Raw genomic sequence first — 17,057 nt, 5'->3', positions numbered from 1 at the left:
AAGGCTTGTAACTAAACAGGTCGGGACTATATAAGTACTTAGGCATGTTTTAATACTTTTAATTGCTGAACTTACCTAAGATAACTTTTTTTTCCAAGTTCACGGCCGCACAAAACGTTCACAAACTTTAAACAAACCGCACAGCATGAAGTTCCACAATGCTATTCCTATTCCGCTACAACTTGTAAACACAACACTGTCACGTCGGAAAAACACTCACTTTCAGGAAGCAACACTAGGTAGGAGGGAAAGTGGTAATTTTTGGCACTACCGAAAGGGTTTCATTCAACGGGTGAAAGTTTTCACTAAAATTTGCGTTGAGGTTGAGGTTATGATTCGGCCCGCGCGCGAAGTACGTTCGCTCGTGCCGAATCCCGCGATAAACTGAACGTGAACTGATGAAATGAATCTTCCGTCTCGCCTGTCTCATGAAATGTTTCGCGTGCCACACTTGGCGGTGTGGTCTCGCTCGGATCCAGTTTGTTGATACGCCGCATGTTCACAAGTGGAACCAAACACAAACACGGTGATGACGATGACGCCATGACGCCAGCCGACTCTGCTGAGCGCCAAATGGGCGTACATTCATACCTACTACTACTACTTACCTCCGAAATATCTATACCTATTCATTTATTAGAATAATTAACCAGTAGGTAACTATGTAGTTAGGTACCTGAGTTATCTAGTTAACTAATAAGTAATCATGAAATGACATATTTGCCAGGCGAGCGATTATTAATGTGTCGCTGGTGGTACGGTAGCTGGCTAGCTGGTCCGTCAAGTTCAGAGCATCACTCATTCTTATATCTTGCCTATCCCTATAAAAGTATAAATGTACTTAAGTACCTAACTAAGTAGCAAATTATTAGTTGAAAGGTCTATCTAGTTACATTACAGATAGTATACTTATACCTTCAAGACCGCGTTGTTCAAATGATTAGTTCAAAAGTTGGGAGATCATCATCACCGATCAAGCGAGTGAGCGACGCTGCTTTAATCCCACAGACGAATGAAACAATATTATAATGATCGGTGATGGACGATGATGCCAGATAGATAGGCAGAGGCATCTAAGTACCTAATCAAATTTATATTTGTATCATTATTATTTACCTGACGATATGCAGTGCTGTGTCGCAGTAGATGGTGAGCAATCAAATTTCTTCCCCGTTACCTGTGGGGTGAAACAAGGGTGTGTCCTTGCACCAACATTGTTCGCCTTATACTTTGCAGTAGTAGTCAAGAAGTCTTACAAACAGTCTCCGAGGGAGTCCGGATCCGCTTTCGCACAGGCAACCTTTTCAACTTAGTCAGACTTAAAGCACGTACTAAAGTGTCGCACGCATTGATCACAGAGATCATGTATGCAGACGACTTGTGCTTTTTAGCAGAATCCCCAGATGGGTTACAACAGCTAATGTCCTCATTCCACCAAGCTTGCTGCAAGTTCGGCCTAAAGATTAGTGTCAAAAAGACTGAGGTCATGACCTTAGACACACACGGTCACGAGACACTATCGATAAAGCTTGGGGAAGATGAGCTGAAGCAGGTGCACAAGTTTCGTTATCTGGGGAGCACTTTAACATCCAAGTGTGACCTTGACGCCGAAATTAACAACAGAATAAGTGCTGCAGCCGCGGCATTTGGCAAACTGCGTTCCAAGGTCTTCTGCTCACATGATCTTAATCTGGCTACCAAAATATCCATGTATATGGCGATTGTGCTGCCAAACCTCCTATACTCCTCCGAGACGTGGTGTTTGTATCGCAACCACATACGCACTTTAGATCGTTTCCACCTCAAATGCCTACGATCCATCATAAAGATCCAATGGTCTGACCGAGTGCGTAACACCGAAGTTCTGCGACGGGCCAATGTTGGTGGCATTGAGGCCTATTTAATGCGTCGACAACTTCGGTGGTGCGGTCACGTATCGCGTATGGCGGAGGAGAGAGTGGCGAAGCGCATCTTTTATTCTGAACTAGAGGAGGGTAAGCGGAAACCTGGCGGACAACTCCTCCGATATAAAGATGTTCAGAAGCGGCACATGAAAAGATGCAACATTGAGCCCTCTCGTTGGGAAGATTTGGCGGCACAACGGCCTGAATGGCGCAGGGTGGTGGCAAGACGAGTACGCGAATTCGAGCTGCAGCGTAAAGCTGAATTAGACGCGAAACGCGACCACTTAAAAGCTCGTCCACCTGCCGCCATCAACTATAATTATGTCGGCGGCATACTCACATGCCCACACTGTGCAAGGGGGTTCGCCGCAAAGATCGGCTATATAAGCCATCTTAGGGCGCACGCGCGACAACAGAACTAGGGGTCGAAGTGGTCGCCATGGCCGAAATCGGTCGGACCAATCATCATCATCATCATCATCATCATCTACCAGTTAATCTCCAGAGTGCCCAACGCAGAACCTTAGGACCTAAGTCGATAAGCAGCTATGACGGCCAAGTTATGAGGCCAAAAACTACACTATACCTAACTAAAATAGACTGCATTTTAAATTGCCTATCTAGTATTCTATCCTACCTACCCTACGTGTCTGTCTGTGCCGATGGTTCGATCTCCGTACGGCGGCCATTGGGTCTTAGATGGCCCGGAAGTTGGCAATATGGTCACCAACTCACCACCCCTATCACGACGGGACTTACAATACACAGTGGTTATAACACTCATTAACACTGGCTAGAAGTGAGTGCAGCAACACATGAGGCATTTTTACGTCACTTTGGAGGTGCATGGTTAGGGCGGTGGAATATATTTACACTTTTAGTCTCATCTATTGGCCCCAACTGGGGATCGAACCCGGCACCGTCACCTCTCTTTGGTTGTAGAAGTAGAGTTATATCCCATAAAGTTACTGATTATGTAGGTACTTCTATACTTACGACCGAATGGCGTAGTGGTTAGTGACCCTGACTACTGAGCCGATGGTCCCGGGTTCGATTCCCGGCTGGGGCAGATATTTGTTTAAACACAGATATTTGTTCTCGGGTCTTGGATGTGCCCGTAAAATGGCAATAGGCCCGCCCCCTATTACATTGGGACTAACATAACACTCTGCCGAAAAGTGGGTGCAGCAATGCACTTCTGCCTACCCCGCAAGGGAGTACATTAGTACAAGGCGTGAGTGCGTGTTTTTTGTGTTTTTTTTTCTATACTTACTACAATGTCCTAAAAACGCCTTCGGTAAAGTAAAATTAAAAAATACCTATAGGTATTGTGCATTGATGAAAAATTAAATTATTAACTACTTAACAATTTAGGCAGGGATAAAAGTAAAGTATTGAAGATTGAACACAGAGTAGGTAATATAGCACAGAGTAGGTAAATGACAGATTACATTTTATGCACAGAGTAGGTAATTTTATGAGACATGAAAGGTTAGAGGAAGTGAGTGAGATAGAATGAAAAAACTATCCAAACTCCATATAGTGCCACAATCTTATCTGTTCCGGTGGTCAAAATGTGCAACAACGAGACGTCATTGTCAAACGTCATTTCATACTCTGTGCGTTATTTGAGTTGTCAATTTCTGCGAATAAGCTGACGCTACGTTATTTAATTTGTTTTGTGATTTTCTGGGTGAAATACTGCCAAAAACGCTGTAATGTGATGCAAGGAAAGTAGTACTATATATATTGGCTTTATGCAGGAAGAATAACGTATTCAGGCGCCTTTAATTCCGTTTGAAAAATTGGAAGAACGAGTTGCAGCGGCTACAGGTTAGTGTTGCCAAATATGACGAATAATTTTACCCAATTATACTCCATGTAATTTTATGAAATATTTTCCCGAGAGGCCCGTGCCCCAGCAGTGGGGACGGGATGGGTCGTGGTACTCGTGATGAAAAGTATATAATCTTTATTTTTCTTTGGTTACAGGTGTGAGGACGTGACATGATACTTTAAATCTTAGGCAATATACCAAGAAGAATTTCGCGCACCTGCAGCGATTTTAGACGAAATAATGATGATTTATGACATGTCATTGTTTTCCCAACTTATCAAGAGTTGGCTGAAAGAAATTGCTTTTTAGCAATTAGCCTTTGGAAGGAGACCCGTGCCCCAGCAGTGGGGACGTGATGGGTCGAGATGATGATGATGATGATGATGAATTAGCCTTTGCACACTGTCTGAATTTCTTTTAATTGTATGCTTTTGTTTCTTGTTACTTTAGAAAATGTAAAATAAAGTGTTCAAAAATAATACTTAATTAATAGTTTTTTTAAGTCTATCTATCTCGTTATTCTCACGACCCACATATATTACCTATACCATTGTAATCTAGATTTAATCTCCTATATCAGAAGCAGAACATAATCAGAACTAATTTTATTTCTGTTCGCCGTGGACAAATTTTCCATACAACAAATGTCGTTTGATATATTATATCCACTTTCATTTACTATCGACCCTATATTTTGATTTATCTATACTTATGAATGTATTAAATTTTGCCTATTTCTGGTTTAAAATTATAACAATAGGTAATAGCAGTCGTTTAAACCAGAAATAGGCAAAATTTAATCGATGGCATCACTGGATTCCATGACAGCGACGTCGCCACCGGAACAGATAAGATTGTGGCACTATACATTTGTGTTAGAAGTTATAAATTGCTACAGACTGGTATGAGGCGTTTGTTAAAAAAAAAAAAGTTCCTTTTTGGAGAAATAGATGGCGTTGTCTGGGGTTGTACCAACTTTCAAACCCTCAGAACACACTCAGATCACAATATGTTATTCTGTGAGGCTAACGAAATGTGAAAACGGCTCATTGAAAGTAAAGAATCTTAAATTTGCCGCGGCCGCTGACATAGACAAAGTTTTATAGATTCTGATTCTCAAATTTTGTTGCAGTGGTCGCTGCCATCATAGAGTATAGCTTGACAACTTCGTGCGCGACCCTCCTTGCGGGGTGAGAGACGTGGCGGGGGCGAGGTAGCACGACATGCTACACACGTAGAAAAGTGTGCCCGGATTAATCTCGCGATAGCTTGTAACTATTTCTGATGTAATGTAAGAGTAAGTAAAATTTTATTCTATGAGTGTTCCCGTAAATGTCATATTTAGCTTAAAAATTATAGTTTGACAGCATTAAAATTAGGATGTCTACCTTCAGAATATCTACCAATTTGAATTTATTTATGTTAAAGTGTTTTATTTTATAAATCAATTTCCATGTCACTTTCATGTTCACTCTCTGTTTGAACTTGTTCATCGTCGTCGTCATCCTCATCTTCATCATCATTTTCATTAACTTCAATTATAAATCTAAAACAAAAACAAAAACCTACTTTGAAGTATAATGTACTAGAGTACGCCAGTCATATTAGTTCAGTGTAACTATAATATTTTATGTTTAATTAACATTCAATTATAAATAAACAATAACATACCTGTCCAATACATCGTCAAATACTCTATCAGATTTATAATATTCGTCTTCATTTTTTATGACATGGTCGTCACAATTTCTCCACTTTTCAGGCGAATAATTAGAGAAAAGCAACTCTAAGTCTTTTATCTTTTTATCTAAGTTAGAGTCAATCGACGTTCTTGCGAGCTCGCCTTTCACGTACCCCCACACAAGTTCAATAGGATTTAAATCCGGGTGGTATGGGGGTAGGCGAAGCACGATATGACCATTTTCTTTCAAAATTTCATCAATTTTGTATTTTTTCTCTGTGTTTTGCTCATCAATTACTTTCATTAAATCACATTTACGCATAGAGCTATCATGCTGAACACTCCGGCGTTCTAGCCACTGCTGCAAAAAAATATTCCAACGATTGTGGAGGCTCCGGCCTCAACACTCATCTTAAGACTAATGGTCTCGGGCTCAGTGGTCTCATGTGCGTCGAACTCAGATTATGACAGATTTTACAACACATGTGGCCGCCTCGACTGCTCGGCCGAGACCACAGATTAGACAGCCTATGTACTATAGTACAGATAGGTATCTGCCATAGAACAGTCCGGTCGTTAGTGAGCTTGTACACCCCACCCTGGATGACAGATGTCAGTTTTAAGCCCTCACATTGAAATGATTGCATTATATACTCTTTGTTTTTTTTTTTTAGGGTGGCCGCTAGATGGCTCTGTTTCAGTTTTTATTATACCCAGTAATAAAACAAAGCTGTAAATGAAACGAAAGTAGGTACAACTTATACAACAATTTATTATAAATAATATAACAAATGTTACTATCACTACATGAATAAGTGTTACAAAGGGAACAAAAATATATAACTTTTCTTTGTACAAGAGGGTACATAATTAACTTATCAATATTCTATACAATAATAAAATAAGCGTTGTGGTATTATTTTGTACAATAAGGTTAAAACAGTTAATAAAACAATGATTACATAGGTATATTAAGGATCCATAGTGCAATTAACCTAAATTGTATTTATTAAAAGAGCAAGTACAAAAATACAGCTTTAAATTTAACTAAATATCGGTCACTTATGAATTAACAACTTAAGTAAACAAAAACAGTTTTAAAATAACTAAATTAATAGAACTTAAAATTAATTTACCACTTAAAATGCACAAACAAAAATATACATCACCTAATTATAAAAATACATTCTTCAGCGATTGCCAATATTTACCAAAATTTAATAAATACTTATGATTTGTGCTTGTACAAAAATAAAGCTTTAAAAACTGAATAAGTGCCTTTTACAATGAATTAACAACTTAAATATATTATATGTTATTCAAAATAGTAAGTAAACAAAAATACAGTTATGACATTAACAAAATCTAAGTCACTTAAAATTAATTTACAACTTCAAATGCATAAACATAATAACAGCTAATTAATCATTAACTTATTATAAAAAAATACAATTCATGTTAAATAAGTGAATTAAAAATAATAACAATGTAAAATCTTATAAAATATATCAACTAACTAATAGGCGATCTGAAACAAAAAATACGATTTAACAATGATTATAAAGTCAACCTACTTTTTAACTCTTAACGTAGTATATTTTTTAAATGCAATTTCTTGCATAGGGGTCATAGATGATGATGACATTTTGCCTAAAAATGACCCTTTCATAATTTTATTGATACAATTGCACCAATTGTGAATTTGAACTCGGCACACCAGACTGACAAACATATCTAGTAGTTCTCGACAATGCTGACTACATCCCAACCAGCTTACATCTGCTGATTTTAGAAATTCTACTTTAATATATTTTACTACACTCTTTTGGTGACTATGATATTCTAAATATTGATTAATGCAAGTTACTAATTTCCGGAACAAAATGATAAATTTAGTATTTGGATACTTTAAGTTTCTTCCCTTTAAAAGCCTACGCTCTCTTTGTGTAACCCAGTCATGTACATCAGTAATTTCGGTAGTCAACATTGTTTTTCGACAATCAGTGCAAGGTATCTTTTTAATAAGTTGGCGTGATACAAATCCGGCAGTGAAGGCAGAAGAGCGGACGTTCTGCGTCTCCTCGCGCGCCTGCTGCAGCAGCGACGGCGACGGAGATGCTCGCGGCTCACGGGAAGGGCCTGCAACAGGCAAATTAGCTGGAGCACCATGGACTTCGAACATTAATCCCTTATTAAAGATAGCCTCCCCCATATCCTCCTCGCAATTAGAGTTCGGAGAATGTGGGCCGAGGACATCAGTCACTAACAGAGACTTAAAGGAGCAGATGAACGAATAAGGGTCAGGATTAACATTCCTATAATTAAGTGCACGTATTCGGCCAAAAAAATTCTCTAACGGGTCCTGATTTAAATTACGAGTGTAAAAAAAGCTTACACCCATATCTTTAAGCTCAACCCACAAATTTATAAAACTTTCTAATGTTGTTATCCAGTTTTTTACACTGGGTACCCTTTTTCGATCACCAACATTAGTATCTACATAGTATAGATCCTGCAAAACTCTAATACTCTCCTTCCAAAAGTCCAGATGTTTGCACTCTCCATTTATTTCTTTAACCGGTCCTCGCATCTTGCCGGGAGCCGAGCCACCACGGGACCTGTAATTTATCAAATTTTACTTACATATTTAGCCTCGAAAATATTTTAAGTGTAGGTATTGTTCAGATAAATATCAAAACTACCTATATCCAATTTATGTACATGTTTCATGAAATTTTGACGCTCTACCTTACTTATAAATTTTTTCCACGTGGGCAAAGAGGAAAACACCATGAGGAAACTTGTAATTGGTATGATCATATATTTTTTATTCGCGCAAAATAATATTTGAAGTTAAAGCAATACAAAAGCAATGTTATGTTATAGGTATTTTCAATATCTATAATAGTTTTAGCGATATAGGTTTTTAAAGTTAGATTAGATTAGACAAGGAGAGTGCTTTAATATTTGTTATCCTTTAAGATTATATTTTCTGGTATGTATAATTAATTATATTTTCTGGTAAGTATGTATATATAAATAAATATGTCTACAACAGTCATGTAATGTACCCAATTCTACATTATAATTTACCGGTTCTCTTGCACATGTAGCATGTAGGACCTGTTTCACAATGTCTGATAATGGCTACCTGTCGGTTAAAATACAAGCTGTCACACTCTATCATTATTTTTTAGACAGTGACAGCATGTCTTTTAACCGATAGGTAGCCATTATCCAGACATTGTGAAACAGGCCCTTATTACTATAGCATTTTTAATATTTATATAGGTATTTACCCGTTCACGCTGTCAAATACTCGATCAAAAAATAGGACTGCTTCCGCAGTATTCTTCATGGTTGAACTAACCAACGAACCATCTGCATGCGTGCCTGAGGGAAAAAATATAATTTAATTAGTATGCTATTAATCGTAACATATTAGTAGCGCTCCTAAAGTAGCTTAGAGTGCTATGGAGACAGCTATGCTTGGGGTTTCTCTGAGGACTAAGGTTACCGATATAGCTGTCAAATATGCAATCTGAAGTGGCAGTGGGCTGGTCATATCTGCCGAAAAACCGATAACCGTTAGGGTATACGAGTTCTCGAGTGGAGACCAGGAACAGGCAAATGCAGCGTGGGACGCCCTCCTGCCAGCTGGACCGACGACCTTAAGCGGGTAGCCGGTAGTGGCTGGATGAGGAAGGCCGGGGACAGAGTGTTGTGGCGCTCCTTGGGAGAGGTCTATGTCCAGCAGTGGATTAGCTGACGATGATGATGACATTATGCCCTCTAAAGCATCCATCACAGCACTACCGAGGTGCATATAATGATACCTGATCTTCATACAGTGAAATTAGGGCCTCCCCGAAAATAACCCAATTTTCGTGGTCCATACGCTTGGCGGGCGCGTTGGAGAAAATACTTAACATTAATTATAAAATATTTTTTTAAACAAATATGTACCCCTGCCGGTCGAACTCAGAACCCTTGGCACAGCGGTCAAGAGTTAGAAAACCAATGCGCATCAGGTCGTCATCTCCGGCACGGGTCTCCTTCCAATGAAGGAAGGGTTTAGTTAGGCCTAATGCACCACGCTGGCCTAGTACGGGTTGGTGATTGAGCTGAGAGAGTTGCCGGGTAAGTGGCAATGGCAACCTGACTGTCAGATGTTTTCAAGCTGCCCAAAGGCGTTCGCTGACTAGGTTTAACGATCTGCCTATTATCTTACACTAATAATAACCATTTAGCACTAGAATAATATTTGAAAAATAGCCTATAGTAGAGAACAATACTTTTTATTGCAGATATTTCAACATTTTCATCGACGTGATGAAACTATTGTGAACAAGTCTTTAGTAGTTTAATAAACGAAAATATACAAACCATAATTGGATGTAAACAAGAGCATTGCAGCGGTTCGCTCGCTGATGACTTGTGTACAGTTTTTAACTTTCATTTTCCTTATTTTATCTGGGATGACATGTTCATCTGTTAATTTATGAAGCATTCTAATTTCTCCTACGTGGCAGTCATTTTTGTACACTTCGACAATGTCACTCCATCTAGCTATATTTCCTTTAAACATCATATCTTTGTTTAAAAAGTTATTCCGTATCCCTTTAATGAGGTGCGGAGGGTCGAAAATTATGTTCAGCGCATGACCATCAATCTCCACTTTGTTATCTGAAAAAGACATAGGATTTTTTATAATTAAAGTGTAGGAACATCTTACACACAGCCATTCATCCAAACTAGGGAGAGACTGTAATATAGGTATCGAACAGCTGATATATCTAAACAGATACATGGGTACATATTAACTCCCAAGACCAGAGTATCTGACATAATTATAAACAAACAAAAAACCCGACTGCACGCTAAAAATATGAAAACAAGCCCCAATGTTAATGGAAAGTATCACCAGGCGGGGACCAGCAGAGGGTTCACCATTTAGCTGAATGTTACTTACTGTGGCGGTCAAGTTGGTCCCCGCCTGCGATACTTTCCATTAACATTAACCACACACGGCATAGTTGGATAAATATTATTTTCTCAATCATCACTTTATGTCCTCTAGAGGGCGCTATCTACATTTAAATGTAACGTCACATAGCCTATAACCATCGCGCAATTAATACGCTTCTAACGATACCTCATACATCAATCTATCAAGCCGTTTAGGCTACAGGAGGGAACAAAGAAACAGACAAACATACATACATACATACAATTGAAAATCATTACCCTCCTTCTTCGGCAGTCGGGTAATTAAAACAAATTACAGGCCCGGTCTGTAATCGAACTCAGGACCTTCGGGATAGCAATCAGGGTCACTAACTACTACAGCAAAGTTTCAAAATTCAACTTTAAAACAGAGTTGTCGCTCACTCTCAATAGTAACAATTATGGAATAAGCGAGGTTATCGCGAGTTAGTACCCTACATCTATATTCTAGCTAGATATTGTATATATATATCCCTTCATGTGGCATCGAGGCCGTGAGACACCTGTGTATAGTCATATTTTGGAAAGTTAGGAATTCCAGGTACTTACTTGGAAGATCATTACGGAGTAATTGACATCTGCGAGTATCTGCTCGCATACTGTTCATGCAGGATTGAAACGTCGACCCTTGGTCGCATACTAGCGCTTTTGGAAGAAGTCCCGTTTGAGAGACAGCAGTCACTACTTCCTGCAATATTGGAAACATATTTATTTATAAATGGCATTAAATGGCAGTAATGTTTTTTCAATATTACAATTTAAAGTTGTAACTTCATATCCCTGATTGTTACAATACAAAATTTTAACAGGGCGGAAAGATTGAACGGGTTGGAGGGATACTACCTTAAATGTTAATTTAACCTTGATGTCATTTTGAAAATTTAATTAAAAATACTAAAGATTAAACTTCAAAATAAATAAGTAAGTAGGTACCTTTAAAATGTTTTTCAACTTAATAGTTGGAGTTGTTCCTTCACATAAATAATAAGCTATGGGCTGTCTCCATGAAGTGCATATACCTCGAACCATAAAAACAAGGGCATGATCGCATAGTTTCCTTTCCACTTCGGCGCCAAAATTCACAAAACCGTCAATGCGATCTTCAGATTCTAAGAATGTCAAATGAGGTGTCAACGCCACTTCATCAAACACAATGGAACAGCACTTTTTTTTGTCATCCCAATTCCGAACTGACTCCTTTAGTTGTGTAAATATATTTTCATTTATTCCCGGTGCAAGAGAAATATGATGGGTAAATTTTCTTAGAGTGCGCCTGCTAGGCAAGATAAATATCTTGTGCAGCAATTTATATCCTTTCGGACTTTGCTTTTGGAGTGATAGAGCCAAGAGTTTCTGTTCAGTTGTGAACCTCCGTCTTTTTATATGTCTATTGGCGAGCGTGACCTGCATTTTAAGGAATGTCTTGGCTTGAGGAGTCAGTTTCTCTACAAGCTCAGAAAAAGATTTATTCTGATTGAGTTTTTCAGCTTTTTCTATTCGCTCCTGGTATGACTGAACTATACGACGACGGGATTTCAGTATAGTCGAGCATTTTTGGTACATTTTCTTGCATCTGGGGGTTAATTGTTGTACACTTTTTATAAGTCTTTTCCTTGCCGTCTTGGTTTCTGAAAAGTAGAAAATAAAATATTTTAGTATTTTACTTAAAATAATAAATAATAAAAACCTTTTTTAGATAGTATTATTCGAACTGAGATCTAGACAATAATAGGCGGTTTTATAGCTAAAAACGATACCCTACCTGGACCTTAAATTGAAAGAGTATTTTTGATTAAATTGGGGAGTGTTTTTTCTAATAAATAAATACAGTGTGTCCAGTAGTAAAGTTCACTTTTCATATTTGAACTACGCAGTAACGATTAGCCTGAGGAAGTTGGGAGAGGTCTCAATCCTCGCGTCAGGAGTGCGGGTTTGACGGACCAATGGAGCTTTGGACCGGAGCACAACATGCTTTTGCTGTTGAAGCTTGCTTTAGAAGTGGTGATTCGAGCGCTGCTGCGCTTCGGAAATTTTGTTCTCAATACAGTATTCGCCTAACAAGGGATACCCAAAGTGTAAACCTTTTGAAAAAGTGGTTAAAAAGGTCAGTGAAGCTGGTTCTACCATTAATCAACCCATTCCGGGCCGCACACCCACTGTGCCGAGCATGCTGTACCCAGGAAAATGTGCACTGAGTAAATGATTTGGCCGTTTTTTTTTATAGTGAGAATGGCCATGCTTAGACGGTCAATTTGGAGCGATATAAGAATGTTATTGATTTTTTATGGCTTCTATTGTAAGAACTGACCGCCTTATAACAGAAATACATGGTTCTAACAGGATGTGACCACTTTTCATATCTCCAGGGAATCAATAAAAACGGTTAGGCCACTTTTTCCACAAAAATTGATATCGACTTTAGGAGACACCTGCTATGGTCGCCCAGGTCACCCGACCCTACCACATGCTATTATTTTCTGTAAGGCTATGTCAATTCAAAAGTTTATTCAAACAAACTCCGAACACTAGCGACGCTGAAAGAAAATATACGGCAAGAAATAAACAATACCTCCCCGCAACTTTGTAAGAATTTTTCTGCGAGTTTACGTGTTTGATTTGAAGAGTGTGTACGAAGGGATGGTAAACAATTAGACGGAATGATATTAATAAATTAAAACCCGCCGAGTTTCTTAATATTTACATATAAAATAAATTTTGGTATTCATTAATTTAGTATTATTTTTCTTTAATTGAAAAGTGAACTTTCCTACTGGACACCCTGTATAATACACTAACTTCTCCGCGAGCTTCGCTTCTGGGATAAAAAGTGCATAAAAACTTTCACTCTACGTCGTACGCTTACCTAATGTCAGATTGGACCTTCTTGAACAGCTAGGAGATATGACTTCCGGAATACGAACTGTACATTCTGCGGTCGTGATGTCATCAGGAATGGTCCCTGAAACTGAAAACAGTGATTTTCAGAACTAATAGAGTTAAATCTCTTTTTGGGAAGAAATAAATTGGTCAATTCGACAGAAGTAGAATGTAGAGTTCCAAATTTTAATGTAGGATTTTCGAAACAAAGCTCTTGGGCAAAACCTAGAATGGTTGCAGTTGAATCAATAGTTTTCAAAGATGAAATTGGCAATACCTAAAAAAAAAAATGTGAACTACTTACTGTCTGTTGCTGCGGATATGTTAACATTATCTAACTCTCTCTGCGAGTTAGAACCACACGAAACATTAGTGTCGTTACCATCTAAAATTAGAAATAGTTTTTTTTAATTAAGATTATAATAATAGGTTTGTTCTAAAATGTAATCAAAACAATAGGTTTGTTCTATCTAACATTAGTCTTTTGCTAAAAACTATTGCTACAACTAATTTTTTTTTTTAAATCTCAGATACTGAATTGACGGTTCATCAATGATTCAAATTCTGAACGGTTCATCAACACCCGATTGTCCCGCCGATATGTCACCGAACGAACGATATGTCACCTTAACTTAGTATCCGAGATTAAAAAACAGGTTTCTAAGGTACTTTAGTTTTCTTTCGGTGCATACTTTATATTATACTTGCTACTACTATAGTGTGACCATTACCGCTGTGCACTGAGAGGGACGTGCGGGGCGGGGCCGCCACGAGCGTGCCAGAGCGAAGTAGCCGATTTCTCCCACCGTCTCGCCGCGCGCATGCCTTAGGGCGGTAATGGTCATACTATAATACTACACTACTGTATTGCACTGCTTACTACAATAACTATCATACAATAATACATTCGATTGCACGGATTGCACCATACTTGGATTGTGTCTTTTAATCAAAATATTATTAAACAAGTAATCTACAGCTAAATTAAATGGTTAAATACGAAATTAATCATTTTTGCTAGTAAGTATTCCATTGTTTGTTATGTTTTATTTTAAAACCTAATTTTTAAATAAATTCTAATAAAAAGACACACAAAGATTGTTTACCTTTAGTGCCAAGTAAGCACAAATGGATTATACTAGAAATTTATACATACACACAATAAAATAACAACTACTAGGTAATTATAATTAAAGTGAAGTACCAGTATTAAACTTCTTTTTTTTACTGGGTGGCAGTGCATATGAATGCTCAAGGTTCACTGTATTTAACACTTTTATAATGTCTTCCACTGTAATATAAACAATTACTTAACAAAAATTCAAATTAAGATAGGGTATATCTTAGATAATAATTAGGTATAATGTAAGTAATAAATAGTATGTTACGAGTACATACGTTCTGATCCTGACAGATGCCTTTTGGTAGTTTCCAGAGGTGCATTGAGAGGTATTTTCTTTGCATAATCGTGATCCCATTTAGCATGCATAGAGTGGAAATCTATAAAATAAAATGTAAAACAATGATATATAATAATCATTCAATAGGAAACAAGATTCAACATAGTTTATAAAATCTGCAACTGCATTGGTGGTATGCTCTATTAAGAAATACTGGTAAATGTAGCATGTGACACCCTCAAGCCTGAATTTTTTACAAGTAGGGTATGATAATGAAGCAAGAATCATAGGAAGTGATGAATGAGGAGCTCCTTGGAAGTGAGTGGCATATGGGGAACTATTACATTAACCAAAACTTGAGTTTTTTTTAAATGCTGTGAGTCATTTTATTATTTTAACTAAACAATTTCACTCTAATTGACTCTATATTAGTAAGTAGGTTACTACTACTTACTTTCATATTTTGGCTTGCCAGATGAAATTTCCTCAGCTGTAAATAAAGATGGTACAGCCATGTAGTGCCTCCTTCCTCTTGTGAAACTTTTGGGTTCAAAATGCTTCAAACACACCTGAAATTTTCAAACATGTTAGACATAAGTATTACACATAAAAATTGTGTGTATCCAAGGGTGATGTACCAACTGAATGTTAAATAAATGTATCCATGCCATCTAGAACACCCTGGGCAGTCAGTGTCAACATATTGTCTGACTGGCTAATCCTTTCACCCCGGGGACATGTGACACTAACACCAAAACCACATGAAATGTATCTTACTGATATACCTAAAAGATAAGGAGTGATGGTAGCTCAATCCGGTAAGCGCCCACTTCTCACACCAGAGATGTGGGTTCAAATCCAATAGGTATAGGTAGGTAAGTACCAATGAGTTCTTTGAATTTCAATATAATGTATAATCTCATGGCGAAGGAAAACATTGCGAGGAATCCTGTACAATATGTCTAGATTGTGTACCCTAAGTACATTGTAGTCATTCAAAGATGGCTATATAGTACAAATATTCAGCGAAAAGCGGGTGGCTCGCTTTCGAGTCACCTCTGACTACTTTGGGGGCTACAGTCGTCAGCATATTGTGTAAGTATGAATATACATTATATATTGTATAAGATAAGTAGATAATAAGCCTCATGTGTTATATTAGGTACTGATAAGAATGCAAACTTACAACTTTTTCCCTGAGACGATATCTAGGTAGGCCCATCAACCCGGAACAATATGGTTTGAGAGTGTCCAACCAAACATCTGAAACTCGAGGGTCATGCGGCCACCGGGAGGTTTTAGATCCCACATCAGATTTGCAGCCATCTACGACGCACTTGCGAATCCGAATCATGTCAGACAGCTGAAAGACAATCAAAGATAAGAATCAAGAATACATACAAAGGTTACTTAAACTTATGAAAAGGGTATTGTCTACTTGGTGATAACTTACGGAAAAGTGGAAATTATTGGAGGTGTAAGACTGGTCACAAGGCTGATGATGGCTGAGGGAAGACGCAGGTCACAAACGGAGGGAAAACCTTAACACGCTGACTTTGGACGAAGTTCTGTAATCAGTCACAAAAAACAACAAGCAAAACAAATAGATTAGTAGCAAAAGAACAGTGTCCTTTCAATGATAAAAAGAATTAAAATTTGCATCAATAAGTGAATATTGTAAGCAAATTGTAATTTTTTCGTAAAGTCCCCGCTATAGAAATAGTGAGACAAAACAAAATGGCGGGAAAGCCAGGAAAATTCAAGCGTCAGTCAGATAGAAAAATAACGGCGAAAATTTGATTTTGTACACAGAACAAATTAAAGAAAGTATGTTCTCGATGCAGTCGTATAAATAACTTACAAGATTGAATAAATTATTTTCACTTACAAAAATACCTTAACAATTATATTGTAATATTATAACTTACCTAACTTATTATTTAATCATGTATTTTTTTAATACATTATATTTTATGGGATCGATACTGTTCTTTCAACTGATATCAAAATACACCGTTTTAAGTTTAAATAGGATGAAAAGTTAGGACATTTTCAACAGTTGAAAATCAAAAGGTCTTTTAGCTTGAAAAATTGATAAAACAGAAAAAATATTTTATATTAAAAAAAAAATATTTGTTTTTGGTTCTATCATTTCCACTCGAATTACAAGTAGCCAATGGGAGCGGAGCCGTTTTCGTCTAGCCAATCAGCATGCTAAGGTTTTTTTTTTTTTAAATTGACTAAGATAAAGGATTTATACAGCCAGAGTCCCCCCCGTGGCCGAGACTGCCGTAATAATGACGTACATAGCACGCGTTGCCCTTCCCCGCTACCTCACCCGCTACCCGCTG

General features: G+C 37.7%; 2 protein-coding genes across 11 annotated transcripts in view; both read right to left on the bottom strand.

The window, feature by feature from the left end:
• The window catches only part of LOC105381839 (dual 3',5'-cyclic-AMP and -GMP phosphodiesterase 11), a 158,643-nt gene extending 158,191 nt beyond the window's left edge, over nucleotides 1-452 (bottom strand). For 3 of the 7 annotated variants that reach the window (XM_048623136.1, XM_048623152.1, XM_048623154.1), the window contains exon 1: nucleotides 76-450. The gene's annotated coding sequence lies outside the window, so the exon portion shown is untranslated. Of the gene's footprint in view, nucleotides 1-75 lie in introns of all 7 variants that reach the window. The other 4 variants (XM_048623129.1, XM_048623134.1, XM_048623143.1 and 1 more) reach the window with 2 other exon arrangements.
• Nucleotides 453-6,916: 6,464 nt separating this feature from the next.
• Nucleotides 6,917-16,597, bottom strand: LOC105389461. Of its 4 annotated transcripts, none has more exons than XM_048624410.1 (12): nucleotides 16,160-16,597; nucleotides 15,893-16,069; nucleotides 15,161-15,275; nucleotides 14,705-14,806; nucleotides 14,511-14,597; nucleotides 13,611-13,691; nucleotides 13,293-13,394; nucleotides 11,363-12,057; nucleotides 10,979-11,117; nucleotides 9,809-10,108; nucleotides 8,722-8,815; nucleotides 6,917-8,040 (listed from the first exon to the last, which is right to left on the bottom strand). In XM_048624410.1, the coding sequence occupies exons 2-12, from the start codon at nucleotides 16,058-16,060 to the stop codon at nucleotides 6,993-6,995; spliced, it is 2,931 nt and encodes a 976-aa protein (XP_048480367.1). In that variant the 5' UTR covers nucleotides 16,061-16,069; nucleotides 16,160-16,597; the 3' UTR covers nucleotides 6,917-6,992. The 4 variants fall into 4 exon arrangements, with proteins under 4 accessions (XP_048480367.1, XP_048480373.1, XP_048480388.1 ...); XM_048624416.1 differs by having other exon boundaries at nucleotides 13,293-13,388; XM_048624431.1 differs by lacking the exon at nucleotides 14,511-14,597 and having other exon boundaries at nucleotides 6,918-8,040; nucleotides 13,293-13,388.
• Between the last annotated feature and the right edge of the window lie 460 nt (nucleotides 16,598-17,057).

This window comes from Plutella xylostella, chromosome 3 (assembly GCF_932276165.1).
Source record: "Plutella xylostella chromosome 3, ilPluXylo3.1, whole genome shotgun sequence".
In the NCBI taxonomy this organism is placed as follows: domain Eukaryota; kingdom Metazoa; phylum Arthropoda; class Insecta; order Lepidoptera; family Plutellidae; genus Plutella; species Plutella xylostella.
The sequence above is the reverse complement of the archived record's forward strand: the minus strand, read 5'-3'. Positions and strand labels throughout refer to the sequence as shown.